The sequence below is a fragment of the Protopterus annectens genome, chromosome 6.part0 (genome assembly GCF_019279795.1).
Source record: "Protopterus annectens isolate FY-2018-M chromosome 6.part0, PAN1.0, whole genome shotgun sequence".
NCBI lineage: Eukaryota > Metazoa > Chordata > Ceratodontiformes > Protopteridae > Protopterus > Protopterus annectens.
The window spans coordinates 26,399,044-26,417,879 of record NC_056737.1 but is presented as its reverse complement, the minus strand read 5'-3'; the positions used below and the strand labels follow the sequence as shown (position 1 = coordinate 26,417,879).

Sequence of the window (18,836 nt, the reverse complement as noted above, 5' to 3'; positions counted from 1 at the left end):
ACTTTATGTAGTCGACTTACCAATTCGTTGACTTTCAGATGATCTAGACCACATTGCTGAAAACTTGAAATAAACTGGAACATCATATTTTCCTTTCGGGAAATTAACCACTTGGCCACCATGATGAACTTTGCCATTTTCTCCACTGTTGTGCATTCTCAGAGTTGGTATATTTAGGGGTGGTTTGGGGAGCAAAGTCTCCCCATTTTGGTGGGTTCAGTTTGCTTACATTTCTATTTTAATTGTTGGTGGCCAATTGGGTTAGTTTCCTGGAGGGAAAATGCAATGTTGCGTTAGTTCGTTATTTTAAGTTTTTTTCAATATGGTTTTCATCATCTGAAAGTTAAAATGTTAAGTTCACTATATAAAGTAGATCCATATATGTATTTGGGTCTACTTCACATCACCCAAAACCCATTTGACTGACTTTCATTTCACCGAGACCAAATCACCTAATTTTCAAAATACTGAAAACTCATTTGACTGAATCTCATTACAGTGCTGACTGTCAGAAGACCAATATTCATGTAGAAAGTAGTGTTGTAGTGTTTTGAAATGTGGGTATGTGTGTCTACATTTTTTATGGGAAGTATCTAAAGCACTATGGCAGATGTTTGAGTCCCTAGCACTAGTGGCAGTATGTAGAGTACTGTAAGATAAGTAAAAGTTCCCCACTGTAGTGCAATCCTGAAGTTGGTATATATAGTTGGGGGGGCACAGCCTCCTCCATTGGGAGGTGTGGTGGGATAACCCCCCCCCCCACTTAGTTTGGTTTTATATTGTCCGGTTTCTGTTAGGGTAAGTAAATACTTTTTAAATTCTGGAAAGAGGTAGTTATTAGTCTTGTGAGTATGTTTGTTTATGGTTTAACGTTTAGTCTTGAAATTTAGCATTGTAAGCTTTTGGTGAAATGAGATTCAGTCAAATGAGTTTTCAGTGTTTTGAAAATTAGGTGAGTTGGTTCCGGTGAAATGAAAGTCAGTCAAATTGGCTTTAGATGATGTGAAGTAGACCCATATACATGCATATAAAATGTGTGTGTGTGTGTATACATTTGCACACTTGACAGACACATGCGTGTGTGTATGTCTTATGCCATATATGCTCACATACAGAGATTTGTAAAACATTTTATCTAGTTAATTACCTGCATTGGTAGGCTGGTCAGTAAACCCTTTTCAGCCAGAGACCATATATATAATAGTAGCCATACATATATTCACTAAAGAACGAGAACCATTCATGAGAATGTACTTGGCTAATTTCATACATCACAGACAGGATGATACAGAGCAAAACATTTAAAATAAAAAAAAATACAATTTAGATAATTAAAGCTTACTTAAGTGTAGAGTATAATTGTATGCGTTTTAAAATTTTAACTAAGGTAACAAAAAGAGATCACACTTCTGTTAAAACATGCATGGTGCATTCTGCTTCCATTCTACAAGGTTGCAGAACTCTTTTGCTATAGATTACAAGCTTATTGCTTTTATTGTTACTTTTTTTTCATCTTATTATTGACTATTCTTGCACAGACAAATGAATTGACTGGAGCTCACCGTAGGCTAGGCATGCTGTCCAAGTTCAGAGTGTTCCATAATTTTGGCAGTAGAAGGTGCACACATTACTGAATGTGGAAGCTGAGAAGAAAAATAGCCATTCAGGGGAAAGCAGGAGAGGAAATTCTAGTTGTAGGCCCAATGAAGACTTTGCCACAAATTACATTATATGGTGTATTAATCTCTTTTTTACATATTGAATTGATATTTATTCTCATAAATTTTACCAACAGATACTCACAAGAAGACTTAGGTTCCGATTGGAGCGTTCTGCTGGAGAAACAGGTTTGATAGATCGAACTGGGAGAATGTTGAAGATGGAGCCTTTGGCTACTGTAGAATCTTTGGAGCAGTACCTCCTTAAAATGGTATGTGATTGGATTATGTGAAGTGATCATTTTCTGAAGTTCTGATATTGTCAGTCTTTGGATGACTTTTTGTTTCCTATTTTGTAGGTAGCAAAGCAGTGGTACGATTTTGAGAGATCATCTTTTGTTTTTGTGAAGAAACTCCGTGAAGGTCAAAGTTTTACTTTTAGACATCAGCATGATTTTGATGAAAATGGAATTATTTATTGGATTGGAACAAATGCAAAGTAAGACTTTCTATTGGTACTTGTACAAAACCCTCTGTTAAAAAGAAATCCCAGGTGTTGTCACAGACTAGTTATGTACAGAATTGTTTCACATTGTTTTTAACGGTAAGCAAACAAGATGTTCATCGTGTTTCACTGTTGCAGTCATTACACTTGGGTTATCATGCTGGCAGGCTGCCCGCAGTCAGCCAGAGTTCCAAAGTCTAGGTCTGGCGTCGGTTGCTGTCGCCTCATCCCTGACGTCAGTGCGCCAGGGGTATAAAAGATGCAACCGACGCCATTTTCTTCTGTCTTTCTTGCCGCGCGCTGCCCGAAGCAAAAGCAGTTCGCAAGTGCCGGTCAGCCGACTCCTGAGATTTTCGAAATTGAGTTTCAGAACCGAAGTCTTCAATAAAGCGAAGTACCCCGTTGGGGAAACTTTTTCTTGTTCCAGACCGATGTCAGTAAAAGTTAATAGTTGTATTTCTTGTGGGAAGCAAATATCTCATAAGGACTTTCACTTTTGCTGTATTCCTTTCATAGGCCCTTACCACGACGTTACTAGTTGTCGGTTTTGTGCTAGGTTCAACAAACGCACTATTAAACGTCGGTTTGATTTTGCTTTACATTATTTTGGCCAAAGGTTTAACTACATAATGCCGTCGGAAAAACCGACGACCGGAATTTATAAAAAATGCAAAGACAAAGAAAAGGACAGGCATCCGAAGTCCAAAACCGACGACGAAGCCTCTTCTAGGACAGTCGCCGGTTCTCAGTGAGGCACTTCAGCCCCTGACACCTGCTATCTCAAAGCTACAGGCCGTATCCGACAGCCACGTGGAGGCACCGAGGCCTGTGGAAATTATTCCCTCAGATGGGTCCAGAGCCGCTGAGCAGGCATCGGCTTCTGAGGATGTTTTCAGACCTTCACAGCTTACTATTAAGTCCACTACAGCAGCCAAGGCAAAGTCAAAAACACCATTAAAGTCAAGGAAACAAGTACAGCATTCTCCTGAACAGTCATCCATGCCAAAGAAACAGATGCTTAAAATGGCCGAAGACCTAATTACTTTAATCAGGGGTTCCCATCCCCCTCCTGACAAAAGGCCTAGGCAACACGCTGACTATGATTCCTCTGACCAGGTTTCTGTTTCCTCTGATTCCTTTTCTGATCAGGGATATTCTCTCCCTCCTTATGAGGACTCTGATGCAGAAGAGTCCATACCTTCAGTCTCTCCATGTGAGGATTATTCTTTTGGGGAAACCCTGCACACCATGGGGGAGCATTTCCATTGGGAGAGCCAGGATTACTCGGAGTCCAAGAAAAGGCTCAGATACTTTCTTTTATTGCCTCAGCACAGGCCCCTGGCTATTCCTCCTGTACTTGATATTGTTGATTATGTTTTCTCTGAAACCAGTCCATCTCCTGATTCTTTACCCCCTACACCAGTCAAGCCAGACAGGTACTACAGGGTCCCTGACTCTCATATATTTCTTTACAAAAACCCTGCTGCAGATCCAGAAGCAATTTCTCAGGGTCCTAAAGGGGTTAAGGCTTCCACTGCTAAAAATCCTGTTCCCTCGGATAGGGATTCCAGAGCTCTGGATAGATGGGGGGGGGCGTTTACACTTCTGCTACTTTAGGTGTAAGGGCTTTAAATTGCCAGTTTCACATGCTTAAATATCAACAGTATCTCATGTCCTTGTTAAAACAGAAAATGGTTACAAATGCAAAGTCCTGACAGTAAGGAAATGCAAGATTTATTGCATGCAGCTGAACAAGTGGGAAAGCATACTCTACAATGTGGTTTTGATTAATTCGAGGCTTCTTGTAGAGCCGCAGTTACAGGCTCTGTCATTCGAAGGCATGCTTGGTTGAAAGAACAAAGTTTACCTGAACATGTTAAAGTAAAATTATTGGATGCTCAACTACAGCATGATACTTTGTTTGGTGTTAAGGCAGAAGAGGTGTTAAAGAAAATGGAAGATAAAGCAAAATCTATGCAGACAGTAAAGGATTTCTTACAGGTTCAACCACCTAGGTTTAGCAGAAACTGGCCTTCAAAATATTGGTCCTTTCCGGTGTCAGACAGGCCACAAAGAGGCAGATGCAGATGCCCAAGAGGCAGATCTCAGCCCCAAGGCTCCTACAGACCTAAACAATGGGGTGCTTCAGCCCCCATAGGAGGAGAAGATAAATCACAACCTTATAGGAAACTGCCCAATGACTTCCCTCTACGGATGACAAGCACTTACCTTTTGGCAGCAGCCCTAGGGGGAAAGCTGGCACTTTTCTCAGAAAATTGGCACATAATCACCCAGGACAAATGGGTACTGAATATTGTTTCTCAGGGTTACAGATTCCACTTTCACACCCTTCCAAAATCAAAAGGTATGCTGGACCTGCCACAAAACCAAAGGGCAGAGGCGCAAAAACAAATTGCTGCTCTCATGGACATGGGAGCTATTCAAAGAGTACCACAGCAAGAGCCGGGACAAGGATTTTACTCAAGACTTTTCCTAGTACCCAGAAAGGACAAAACCTGGAGACCAATACTGGACTTGTCAATCCTAAATACTTTCCTGGATGTTCCAAAATTCAAATTGTTGACACTACAAGAACTTCTACCCATGCTGGGCAAGAAGGCTTGGCTGGTTACTTTGGACCTCAAGGAGACATACCTGCATGCCCCAATCAGACAATCTTGCAGAAGATAACTCAGATTCATAGCTGGCTCAATGCATTACCAATTCTCTGCACTGCTCTTTGGCTTATCTACTGCGCCCGGGGTCTTCACAAAATGCCTGGCACCAGTAATTGCATTTTGCAGACAAAAAGGAATTCAAATATATCCCTACTTGGACGACTGCCTTATTCAAGCAGAGATCAAGGACATTCTTCTAAAGCATCTGGCGTTTGTAAAAAGATTACTGATTTGCCTAGGGTACACAGTAAACGAAAAGAAATCAAAACTAGTGCCCTCTCAAGAGAAAATATTCCTGGGTGCAAGCTTAAATACAACTGCCCAGATGGCTTATCTCACGCCAGACATACAAAGGCAACTGACTCATTACTTTCAAATGATGGCAACAAAGACCCAGCTTCCCTGCAAGAAAAATTCTGCAGGCCCTGGGCTTCTTGGCGTCCTGCATTCTACTAATTCCATATGCAAGACTGCATATGAAGAAACTACAATGGTATCTAAAAAGTGTTTGGACTCAACATTGCCACAGCCTGGAAGCAATCATAAGTTTAATTCCCTGCTTAAAACAGGAGTTTCGATGGTGGTCCCAGGCCTGTCACCACAACAAGGGACAGCCTTTCACCTTATCCATAGCCAGGCAGACATTAATGGATGCATCGGATTATGCCTGGGGGGCACATATGGCAGGAAAATGTATTTAGGGCACGTGGCCCAAGGAACAAATACATCTTCACATCAGTCAAAAAGAGATGCTAGCTGTACAGAATGCCCTGACAGCTTTCAAGGATCTACTACATCCAGGACAACTACTAATAAAGACGGACAACACCACAGTTATGTGGTACATAAACAAGCAAGGGGGCACACATTCCTACCCTCTATGCAGGCAAGCCATGACTTTGTGGAACACAGCACTGACCTATCAAATATATCTGCAGGCACAATTCCTGCTAGGAACAAAAAATGCACTGGCAGATGAACTAAGCAGAAATCTCATGGATCCTCACAAATGGAAAATAAATCCAAGGTGTTCATCATGTTAACAAGGAAATGGGGACGCCCAGACATAGATATTTTGCCTCCCCTCACAATTGCCAACTACAGAAATTCTGCACAAGAACTTATCACTCTTAAGCATGGAAAGTGGATGCTCTATCATTCAGCTGGAAAACCCTGACAGTTTATGCCTTCCCTCCCCTGGCTCTTATTACAAAGGTGCTCCTAAAAGTCAGACGATAGGCCAAAAATGATCCTGATTGCCCCAGACTGGCCACGCCAGCACTGGTACCCAATCCTAAAGAGCTTGTCTCAAGGCCCAGCCTGGCCTTTACCTCAAATTCCTCATCTTCTGACTCAACAAAACAATCAGATTCTGCACAGTCAACTGAGAACCTTAAATCTGGCAGCATGGTAGATAATGTAGCCACTCAGACTGCACCTCTCCCTAAAGCTGTTATGGATGTCATTTTAGAAGCCAGGAGGCCTAGCACTAGCAAATCTTATGCAGAAAAATGGAAGAGATTCTGTGCTTGGAACCAGTCACAAGGGCTCGAACCACTTGTTCCAAATATACCTCAGATTTTGCAATATCCAACTGAGATGCTGGACAAAGGCCTATCCTTCTCATCAGTTAAGATCCATGCCTCTGCCATTTCAGTTCATTACAATACGGAACCTCCTTTTTTTTCACATCCTCTACTAAGACAGTACCTCAGAGGGGCAAAAAACATAAGACCTACAAGGAGAGCACCAGTACCAACTTGGGATCTCAGTTTTGTTTTAGAAAAACTTACACTGCCTCCTTTTGAACCAGCCAGCACAGCTGATATAAAATTCTTATCATGGAAAACTGCTCTGCTCCAGCAATAACTTCAGCAAGAAGAGTCTCAAGAGTTACAGGCATTAATGGCTTTGGAACCTTTTATAATTTTTTACCAGGACAGGGTTTCTCTTAGGACAAACCCAACATTCATGCCAAAGGTGGTTTCCAATGTGGCTCTGAACCAAACCATTCATTTACCAACGTTGTACCCAAACCCCCAGAATAAAGGGGAGAGACTTCTGCACGCTTTGGATATACACAGACAGCTACGATTCTACTTGGACAAAACAAAAGCTTTCAGAAAAACTGAGCAACTGTTTGTAGCCTGTGCTGCATGATCATAAGGAAAGCCTATCACAAAGCAGACAATTTCAAAATGGATAGGACACTGCATTCACGTCTGTTATGCACAACATGGTAAATCAGTGCCTAAGGGCATTAGGCCACATTCTACCAGAGCAGCAGCCACTTCAGCAGCCTTTCTCAGAGGAGTACCAACCAGACATTTTAGAAGCTGCAACCTGGAGTTCGGTGCACACTTTCACCAAGCACTACCACTTACCTCTCTACTCTAAATCCAGAGCAGGCTTTGCCAGTGCAGTTCTGCAGGGCCTGGTAGCCTCTCCTAATTGTATTTAGACCCAGCCGCCCAACCTCAGCTTTGGGATTCAACCCAAGTGTAATGACTGCAACAGTGAAACACGATGAACATAGTACAGTTCTCTACCTACCATAAATGTAGATGTTCGAGTGTATTCACTGTTGCAGTCCAGGTTACCCACCCACCATCCCCCTTTTTTCATTGCTGGGACTTTTCTGTACTTCTCAACTCTATACAACCTATGTGGTGTATTTGCTTGTAGATGAAAGAAATGTTTATATTAGTACATGCATGTTTTTGGCATAATTTGTTTTTAGTCTTCCTATCTGGGGGCACCTGACATCTGGGGCAAGAAAAACTGAAGAAAATGCCGTCGGTTGCATATTTTATACCCCTGGCACACTGACGTCAGGGAAGAGGCGACAGCAACCGACGCCGGACCTAGACTTTGGAACTCTGGCCGACTGCGGGTAGCCTGCCAGCAGGATAACCCAAGTGTAATGACTGCAACAGTGAATACACTCTAACATCTACATTTATGGGTAGGTACACAACTGTACTTTTGTAGTGTAGAGCTGTTCAGTAATAGTAGCACATAATCAGCTTTAGCAGGCATTACCAACAGTAAGTATTTGTTGGATAAAAGAAATAATGCAGGGTAACACTGTAGTCTTCTACTACAGTGGTTATTATTTGTATTTCTTTTTTTTGCCCCCTCTCCCTGACCTTGTCATATGGCTTCTCTACCTTTCTCCAGTATATGGGGAGAGTATGAGTCTGGATTCCTAGACTAGGTAAGACCCCTTATGGCCCATTTGTTCCTGTGTGGGAACATGTGGAAACAGACATCATTGTTCCTTTTCCCAGTAGGAGTAGTGCAGTAGAGAGTTGTCCAAGGCTACCCTCTTCTCCCGGTAAGAGGTGCCTCACCGCTCATTGGCTTCTTCAAGTCTGCAGTTGCTACCTCCCAAAAGGAAGTATGCTTCTGGAAGTTCTCTTATTCTCAGCTACTTAGTTTCACTTCAGTGTGGTAATGTGAGCTAAATCATCTCTGAACTCTGCTGGGTGACATCTAGTGCTCCTCCTAGGTGGCATCCATGTGGCAGGCAAAAGCTGCTCCCCTCCTCCTAGAAGGGCGGGCAGCATCTACTCCATTCCTTCTGGGCTAGCTCTTAAGGCACAAACTCAGGCTGTCTGAAACAGTGCCATGGCTTTATTCATATGCTTTGAAATTTGCTGTACTTTACTTAGTTGCACAAATAAGGCTTATAGTTAGTTGCTTTAAAGTCAGCTTTGTACAGATGTTCATCGTGTTACCCTGCTGCAGTCATCACACTTGGGTTATCCTGTCGTCAGGCGGTCCCGCAGTCGGACGGAATTCCAAAGTCTTGGTCTGGCGTTGGTTGCTGTCGCCTCTTCCCTGACGTCAGTGTGCCAGGGGTATATATAATGCAACCGACGCCATTTTCTTCAGTCTTTCTTGCTGCACGGTGCCCGAAGCAGAAGCAATTCGCAAGTGCCGGTCGGCCGACTCCTGAGATATTCGAATTCGAATTTCAGACCGAAGTCTTCTGTAAAGCTAAATACCCCGTTGGGGAAACTTTTCTTGCCTCAGACCGATGTCAGAAAAAGTTAATAATTGTATTTCTTGTGGGAAGCAAATACCTCATAAGGATTTTCATTCTTTTTGCATATCTTGCCTAGGCCCAGACCACAACGTCACTTCTTGTCGGTTTTGTGCTAGTTTTAATAAGCGTACTATTAAAAGACACTTTGATTTCGCACGACACTACTTCGGTAGGAAATTTAACTACACCATGCCGTCGGAGCAACCGACTACCGGCGTGCACAAAAAACCGCAGGGATAAGGACAGACAGCCCAGGCCTAAGCCAGATTCCAAGGCCTCGGCTGATCCGGTCTCCGGTTCTCAGTGAGGCTCCAACGCAGCCCCTGACTACCGCAGATCTGGAACCCGAGACCGCTACGGAAATTTTGACGGAATGTACCAGGCCGACTCAGCCTTTTACTTCAGGCCCTATCGACGACTTTGCTTCTAAAGACGGTGCTTCAGAAACGGCATCAGTTTCGGAAGGCGTTTTCAGACCGACGACTCTTACCATTAAAATGTTTTCTAAGTCGAAGACTCCTCCTAAATCTAAAAGGACTGCACTTCAGTCTCCTGTTCAAGGCCCTATGCCTAAGAAACAGATGCTCAAAATGGCTGAAGATTTGATTTCTTTAATCGGGGGTTCACAGCCCCCTCCTGACCAAAGACCTAGACAAGAGGAAGATTATGCTTCCTCTGAGCAAATGTCCATTTCTTCAGACTCCTCTGAGGACCAAGACTATTCCTTCTCTCCTTATGAAGATTCTGATGCTGAGGACTCTATTCCCTCAGCTTCTCCTCCTGAAGACTACTCCTTTGGGGAAACTTTACACACTATGAGGGAACATTTTCACTGGGAAGGTCAGGACTACTCTGATTCAAGAAAAGGCTCAGAGAGTTTCTTTTACTCCCCCAACACAGACCACTTGCCATCCCACCAGTTTTGGACATTGTGGATGATGTCTATTTAGAATCCAGTTTCAACCCAGACTCTCTACCTCCTGCTCCGGCTAAGCCTGACAGATACTACAGAGTGCCTGATTCCCACAAATTTCTTTACAAAAGCCCAGTAGCTGACCCAGAGACTATCTCCCAGGGTCCCAAGGGGGCTAAGGCTTCTATGGCTAAAAACCCAGTACCTTCTGAGAGGGATTCCAGAGCACTAGACAGGTGGGGGGGAAAAGGTTTACACCTCAGCCACACTAGCTATGAGGGCACTTAATTGTCAATTTCATATGCTTGAGTATCAGTAATTTCTAATCTCTCAGTTAAAGCAAAGAATAACCACTCTCCCTCATCAAACTGAATTGAAAGAAGTACAGGATCTGTTGCACGCCACTGAGCAGGTGGGCAAACATACCTTACAATGTGGGTTTGATTCTTTGGAGGCCTCCTGCAGAGCAGCTGTCGCTGGGTCTGTTATACATAGGCATGCTTGGTTAAAGGAACAAACTCTGCCTGATCATGTTAAAGCAAAACTACTAGATGCTCCCTTACAGCAGGATGTTCTTTTTGGAGTTAAAGCAGAAGAAGTTTTAAAGAAAATGGAAGATGAGGCAAAATCTATGCAGATAGTCAAAGATTTCCTACAAGTACAACCCCCTTGCTTCAGCAGAAACTGGCCAACAAAAAATTGGTCCTTTCCAGCCACTGACAGACCACAGAGGGGTAAATACAGACGCCCAAGGGGCAGAGGACAACCACAAGCCCAGTATAAACCTCGCCAATGGGGCACTACAACACAGAAGGGAGGAGAAGACAGGTTGCAATCCACTAGAAGGCAAACTCAATGACTTGCACCTCATCTGGCCAAGCAATACTCTCTTGGCAGCCCCCTTGGGGGGAAAACTCGCACTTTTTTCAGAAAACTGGCACATAGCCACAAAGGACAAATGGGTCCTAGACATAATTTCACGAGGATACAGATTCCACTTTCACACCTTGCCAATGAAAAGAGGAATGCCAAACCTGCCACTAAATCAATGGGCAGAGGCACAAAAACAAATTACAGCTCTCGTGGACATGAGAGCCATTCAACTGGTACCTACTCGAGAGCAAGGCCAAGAAGTTTACTCAATACTCTTTCTAGTGCCCAGAAAGGACAATGCCTGGAGACCAATTCTGGACCTTTCAATTCTAAACACTTACAAGTACCCAAATTCAAGATGCTAACACTACAGCAGCTACTTCCCACGTTGGACAAGGAAGCATGTCTAGTAACGTTGGACCTCAAGGAGGCATACCTGCATGTCCCCATCAGACAAATTTTGCAGAAGATACCTCCGTTTCATTGCAGGTTTAACCCATTACCAATTCTCTGCACTGCCCTTTGGCTTATCTACTGCACCCAGAGTTTTCACAAAATGCCTGGCACCAGTAATTGCATACTGCAGACAAAGAGGAATTCAAATACATCCATACCTGGGCGACTGCCTCATCCAAGCAGAAAGCAAAGACATTCTCTTACATCATCTGGCCTTTGTAAAGCATCTACTAAACTGCCTGGGGTACACAGTAAATGAAAATAAGTCAAAACTAGTACCCTCACAAAAAATGATGTTCCTGGGTGCCAGCTTGAATACAACGGCCCAGAAGGCTTATCTTACGCCAGACAAACAACAACTAACTCAATATTTCAAGACAATGGCAACAAAGACCCAATTAACTGCAAGAAAAATTCTGCAGGCTTTGGGCTTCATGGCATCTTGCATTCTAATAATACCATTTGCAAAGCTGCATATGAGGAAATTACAGTGGTACCTAAAAAGCGTATGGTTTCAACACAGCCACAGCTTGGACACAATGATATCTCTCATTCCCTGCCTACAACAGGAATTTCTATGGTGGTCACAGGCATGTCACCTCAACAAGGGTCAGCCATTCACCTTGCCCCCAGCCAGGCAAACTACCACAACAGATGCTTCAGACTACGCCTGGGGGGCACACATGGCAGGGCAATGCATTCAAGGCCTATGGACTGCAGATCAAAGAAATCTGCACATAAATCAAAAAGAGATGCTAGCTGTACAGAAAGCTCTGACAGCCTTCAAGGATCTGTTACATCCAGGACAACTTGCAATAAAGACGGACAACACCACAGTTATGTGGTACATAAACAAACAAGGGGGTACACATTCCTACCCTCTATGCAGGCAAGCAATGATCTTATGGAACACAGCTCTGGCCTACCAAGTCCAGTTACAAGCTCAATTTCTGCCAGGACAGAAGAACACATTGGCAGACGACCTCAGCAGAAACATCAAAGATCCCCACGAGTGGAAACTAGACCCACAGATATTTGCAACGATAACTCAAAAATGGGGCCTTCCAAACATAGACCTGTTTGCCAGTCCTCAAAACTACCAACTGACAAAATTTTGTGCAAGGACATTTCACCATCAAGCTTGGAAAGTGGACTCACTCTCTTTCAGTTGGAAAAACCTGACAGCATATGCCTTCCCTCCATTACCTCTCCTCACAAAGGTTCTTTTGAAGGTCAAAAAGGAGAGATCACGACTGATTATCATAGCCCCAGACTGGCCACACCAGCACTGGTACCCGCTGTTGAAAAATATGGCCCACCATGGATATTGCCTCAAATACCCCATTTGCTCACACAACAAAACAAACAGATTCTTCACAGCCAGCTCAAAACTTTAAATCTGGCTGCATGGCAAATCAACTAAACATCCAACCAGCTCCTCTTTCACAAGCAGTTCTGGATGTTATTCTGGAAGCCAGGAGGCCAAGCACCAGGAGGGCTTATTCGGACAAATGGAAAAGGTTTTGTGCCTGGAACCAAGCTAAAGGCCAAGACACAATTCAGCCTCTCATGCCTCACATTCTACAGTATTTAGCTGAGATGTTGCACAAAGGACTTTCCTTTTCCTCAATTAAAATCCATGCTTCAGCTATTTCAGCACACTACAGCATGGATCCACCTTTATTTTCACATCCTCTTCTAAGGCAGTTCCTGAGAGGGGCAAAAAACATTAGACCACCCAGGAGAGCTCCTACACCAACATGGGACCTCAACTTTGTTCTGGAAAAACTTACGCTACCTCCCTTTGAACCAGCTTTTTCTGCAGACCTTCAGTTCCTATCATGGAAGACTGCCCTGCTCCTAGCAATAACTTCAGCTAGGAGAGTCTCAGAGCTACAGGCACTAATGGCAGTGGAACCTTTCCTCATTTTTCATCAAGACAGAGTTTCTCTACGAACTAATCCTTCCTTTATGCCTAAGGTGGTTTCCAGTGTAGCTTTAAATCAAACCATCTACTTACCGACCTTCTTCCCCAATCCACAGAACAAAGGTGAGAGACTCCTGCATTCCTTGGACATTCACAGGTAGCTTTGTTACTACTTGGACAAAACTAAGGCTTTCAGAAAAACTGACCAGCTCTTTGTATCCTATGCTACAGCTTCTCAAGGGAAGGCTATATCTAAGCAAACCGTTTCTAAATGGATAGATCATTGCATACGGTTCTGCTATACCCATCATGGGAAACCAGTACCTGCTACTATTAGATCCCACTCTACCAGGGCAACAGCTACCTCTACAGCCTTTCTCAGGGAGGTTCCAACCAAGGAAATTTTAGAAGCTGCAACTTGGAGTTCAGTACACACCTTTACCAAACACTATCACCTACCTCTTTACTCTAAGTCCAGGGCGGGCTTCGCCACTGCAGTTCTGCAGGGCCTGATTGCCTCCACTAACCCTCTATGATACCTCCCCCCACCTTAGCTTTGGGATTCAACCCAAGTGTGATGACTGCAGCAGGGTAACACGATGAACATAGTACAGTTTTGTACCTACCATAAATGTAGATGTTCGAGTGTTCACCCTGCTGCAGTCCAGGTTACCCTCCCTCCATCCCCTCTGATCTACTGGCAAAATCTCTTCTATGCCTTACTGATGTATTTGCTTATAGCTGAAGGGATTTTGTGTTTGTGCAGTGCTCACTCCATTTGGTACTAATTCTGACCACCTTTTTGGTGGCACCTGACATCTGGGGCAAGAAAAACTGAAGAAAATGGCGTTGGTTGCATTATATATACCCCTGGCGCACTGACGTCAGGGAAGAGGCGACAGCAACCGACACCAGACCAAGGCTTTGGAATTCCGGCCGACTGCGGGACCGCCTGACGACAGGATAACCCAAGTGTGATGACTGCAGCAGGGTGAACAGTCTAACATCTACATTTATGGTAGGTACAAAACTGTACTTTAACCATAGAGTATGCTTTACATTGTGAAGATACCAGATGTATTTCCTGTCTTCTGCACTGAGCTGTAAGAGAAGCTTTTAGGTGCTAAATTGTTAATGGTACATATTGTTATTGCAACATCATACAGACTTAAAATCCAAATATAAAAGCAAGATTACAACAGGAATGGCAGGTCAGAAATTTGTAATGGTGCATAGTCAGTATAACAGCAATATTCAACATCAAAATAAAAATGTCAAACTACTTAAAGAACAAAGTTAACAGTAAGAGCTTTCAATTATAGGACGTACAAGTAAACACTTCAGACTGATTAAATAGCCACACTAAGTCTTCACATAGTGCTAAACCAAACTTCTTGTGGCTAATTGAAATAATCCATTAGTCAAATAACGTTATAAGTAGTCTTTGTAGCCTTTCTGTTTAAAATTCATTTAAGATTCGTAAAGTCATTAATGCATATTTTTTTCTAAGGCATTCAGTAAAACCTGCCACTTAAGTTCATAGGTTTATAGATGTGTACTAGGCTAATGGCCCTGGAGCCTTTACAAGCCAAGCCCATAGGATTACCCTGGCATCATGCCACCCAACCTTAGTTCATAGTGCCTCTGTCGAGTAGAGCCAGTGGAGTGATCCACGGTGTGAATTTTCTATTTCCCATCCCCTCATCAAGATTTCTCTTGAGGGCCAGTGAGGTACTCTGCTTGACCTGTATGGGAAGTCTGTTCCATAGTATAGGCAGTCTCTGGATTATGAACCTGTCCCTCCAGCATGTTCTGTTGATTGTGCTAATGAGGTTGAGGTCTCTGGAGCGTGCGGTGCAGAGCGATTGGGATTTCTTTAGATGTAGCATTCCTAACAGAGCTGGGTCAGTCATGGCTTTGTAAGTCGAGCAGAGATTGCCTCTAAGTAGACAATATGAGATAGAGGATAGTTGGAGTTTTTTGAGTATGTCCATATAGGACAAGTGTTTAAGGCCTAGGATCCTCGTTGTGAGGTACTTTTGCAGCCTCTCCAGTTGTTGCAGGTGTCTGGTGAGGTACATGCCAAATGTGGCATTGTACTCGATTGGCCTAATGAGGGAAGAGTAGAGGGAGACGATGACCTCTTTTTTTTCCTGGATGCAAAACTCTTTGTAATGAGATGTACGACATAGAAGGACTTTCTGACCACAGTGGCAACGTGGTGGTTGGTGGCCAAAAAAGAGGTTGCTGTCAACCTGTGTTCCCAGATCTCTTGTAATGCCTTCTGTGTTCAGTGGACTACCATCAATGTGGTAATTCAAGGGAACTGGGTTTTTCCCAAAGGGGATGGAGACATTTTTTGGCATTGAGCTTAAGGCCATGGTTCTGACACCAGTCATTGGTCTCATTGAAGCTTTCTGCAGGATGTCAGCATCACTTGGGGAGTTAATAGCTCCCAACTTGCAATCATCTGCAAACTTTGTCAGCCAGAGTCCCTTTGTGTTGGCCTGGACTTCAGAGAAGTAGATACCAAACAGGAGAGGACCCAGGGCCGAACCCTGTGGGTCTCCACATGTGACTTGTCGGCAATTTGACTTGGAGTCAGCTACTTTCACACTGTGGGTTCTATCTGTGAGTCAGTCTGAAATCCACCTAGTGATATAGGGGTTGATGCCTAGCTTAGTAAGTTTTTCTATGATTCCTGAGTGGGGAGTGGTATCAAAGGCCTTGGCCAGATCAAGGTAGGCTGTATGAACCACCGTACCTTCATCCACAGCTCTGGTGACTGACTCAAAGAAGTCGACCAAGTTGAGCAGGCATGATCTACCCTTCACAAAACCAAACTGTGTAGGATCCAGAGTTTGGAGATTTCCTATATCCTTGTTTTAGGTCCATGATGCGTTCTATAGTTTTGCATATCAGACTTGTCAGGCTAATGGGGCAATAGTTCCTGCGATCTGTAGTCGCTCCTCCTTTGTGAAGGGGATGACTGTAGCGGTGCGCCATTCGGTAGGGACAAAGCCTGAGGTGAGGCTGTGATTGAACAGTGCACACAGGTGACGTGCCAGTTCACTCTGTAGTTCATGTAGAACACAGCCAGGGATAGTGTCAGGTCCTGTAGAAGCTGTATTCTTGGCCTTTGACAGTGCTGTTTTAACCAGTGCAGTAGTAATACTGGGTACCTGGCAATCTGCTGGTATTGTGATTGGTCCTTTGGGGGGGGGGGGGTAAAGTTAGCACTGAATTTTTCCACCAGTATATTTGCAATATCTGTTGGCTCTGTATAGGAGGTACCATTGTGTAGTAGGTCAGAGCAAACGTGGGTATTGCCATGGAGATTCTTTACATAACTATAGAAGTCTTGTGGTTGTCTTTAATATCTGCTGCAATTCTGTTTTCATAGCCAGCTTTAGAGGATTTGATGAGGGATCTCAACTTTTTGTTGAGGCTGATAATGGAGTTTTTCCAGTCTTGGGACTTCACATTATTCCGCATCAGTTTCCTCCTCCTGTTGTAGAGGTTGTTTATGGTAAGTGACCACCAGATTGTCTTCCTTTTTTTTGAGGAGAGCATCTTTGTTCTGTTGGGTATGGCGAGATCCATGCATTTGTGTACGTGATCGTACAGTGAATTGGTGTGTGTATTTGGCAGTCATGCAACTATTCTCCATTTGCATGGGTGCCTTGAAGTTAGCCACCTCTGTTTTTAGGAACCCAAAGTTAGCTTTAGAGAAGTTTTTCATGGTGATTACCTTTGATGGTGGGTGGGAGGAATGTGGATTTCCAAGGTGATTAGCTTGTGATCATATCTAACCAGGGAGGAGTTGACTATTGGTGTAGAGCAACGGTTGCCCATGTTAGTAATGACCCGGTCAAGGATGTTGCTACCTGTTGTGGTGGTAAGAACGGGACTGGTCCAGGGCATTGGAATTAAGTAATTCCAGAAAGCGTTGGGCAAGTGTATTGGTACATGAATAGTTTTTCCAGTTAATGGAGGGGTAGTTGAAGTCGCCCAATATGAGAGTGTTAGGTTGGACCCTAGTATTCTCCAGGGTGTTTAGGAATGTGAATCTTGGGACATGGTTGGGGACCTATAGCAGGCTGCAACCTGAATCACTGTCTTACCTAATGTTAGTTGCACCTGAAGTATCTCAGATGCATTATGTTGGGCTACCAGTCTGGAGGTGTGCGCATCCTTTTTGAATATGGAAACACTCCACCGCATTTGGAGCTTCGGTCCAAGTTCTAAGGCCGAAAGGTGTGGAATGAGTTGTGGCCTGGTAGTGCAGGGGTGCTTTATACTGCCTTGAACCAGGTCTCTTACAGCACAAATGTCTGTGTTCTCCTTTTTAAGGAGTACTTCGAGCGAGTGCATTTTGAGAGTTAGACTTCTAGCGTTGGGCAACATGACCCTCAAATTGCATTTGTTTGTAGCTGTTACGGTGGTAATTTGGTCTTTGGAACACTGGCTAAAAAAGGTACTATAGGGGTGGCAAGAGCCTTGGCCAGTATCCTGAAGCCTAGGGATTTTACAGATGCAGGGCATCTCTGGCAAAACATCGAGGTCTGTCAGTCATGTCATCCCAGCAGATACTGGATCCCCTTAGAATGACACCAGAAACTTACCCAATTGTTGAAATCAATAATTTTCTGCTTTTAATGTGGTATATTTCTGGGTTGATGGTAGGATGCTGCTCAGAGCTAGTGTCATACCCGCCTGGGCTAAATAATCCAAGAGCTCCTCCATGTCACTCTTCATGTAGTCCAGGGAGATGCATATCAGGTCATTCACACCCACTTGTACAATGATAGACTCATATTTGTACCTGTTGTTGAGGGACCTGAGTGCATGCGTTATGTGGCAAATCCTGGCGCCTGACAGGCAGCTGACTGTTACTTTCTCCTTATTCAGCCTAGTGAGTGGGACGTCAGTGTGCCTCACTATCGAGTCACCTATGACTAATGTGTTGGGCATGCTGTTTTGCCTCAGGGTCTTTGGTTGAATGGCAGACTTTAGGAGTGTTGTGTCTCTCATGATTACTGTTGTGTTGTGGTGGTCGAGTGCGTTTCTGCCTTGGAGGTCTCTGCTGTTTGGTTAGATTTTTATTGAGAGCTTCCATAAATGTGGGTGTGTGGTTTTGTGTTTTCATGTGAAGGCAATGCTGTTGTGTGTTCTGGAGGGCTGTGTGTTCCATGTGGTGTGGTGCAAGTGTTGACTTTCTCCTCTTGACCAGCTATTCTGGTCTTGGCTGGAGAGTGCGTGGCTTCCAATTTAGATATATAAGTGCATCTCTCACAAGTCTGAGTGTTGGGGATAACAGGAGAGGGTTGTCACTGTACATGAGGCAGTTGCTACATTGCCTCAGGATGCCCAAGTTTACCAGGTTAATAGGAGGAGGTACAGGGAGCTGACCTTTAGACATGCCTGGAGGGGTGGGCATTACTAATTACTGGAGCTGTTTCCTTGTAGAATGTTTAGTGCTGGTAGCACTTTTGTGTGCTACAATAATTGCTACAAGAAGTCTAGTAAAGTGCTAAACTAACAAGCTAGTAAAAGTGCAGTAGAGGAGAGAACTAGCAGATCTAAGGGAAAAATTGGGAATGGAAAAGGAAACGTGTGAAACGCAGATGTGAGCTTTTAAACCAGAAAGTTGAAAGAGATGTAAAAACTGCCCAAACGGCCCAAAAACTACAATTTGTGGGCAAGAATTTACTCCTCTTGTGGTAGTACCCAGTGCTTACCACTCTCACTGATAAGTTAGAAGGCTTCCTTCCC

At 43.9% G+C, this 18,836-nt stretch overlaps 1 protein-coding gene across 5 annotated transcripts in view; it reads left to right on the top strand.

The window, feature by feature from the left end:
- HECTD1 (HECT domain E3 ubiquitin protein ligase 1) overlaps positions 1 to 18,836 on the top strand; it is a 4,301,832-nt gene that overhangs the window by 1,612,127 nt on the left and 2,670,869 nt on the right. For all 5 annotated transcript variants that reach the window (XM_044073821.1, XM_044073824.1, XM_044073822.1 and 2 more), the window contains exons 14-15: positions 1,796 to 1,930; positions 2,018 to 2,157. In XM_044073821.1, the coding sequence (XP_043929756.1) occupies positions 1,796 to 1,930; positions 2,018 to 2,157 (275 nt within the window). The remainder of the gene's footprint in view (positions 1 to 1,795; positions 1,931 to 2,017; positions 2,158 to 18,836) is intronic.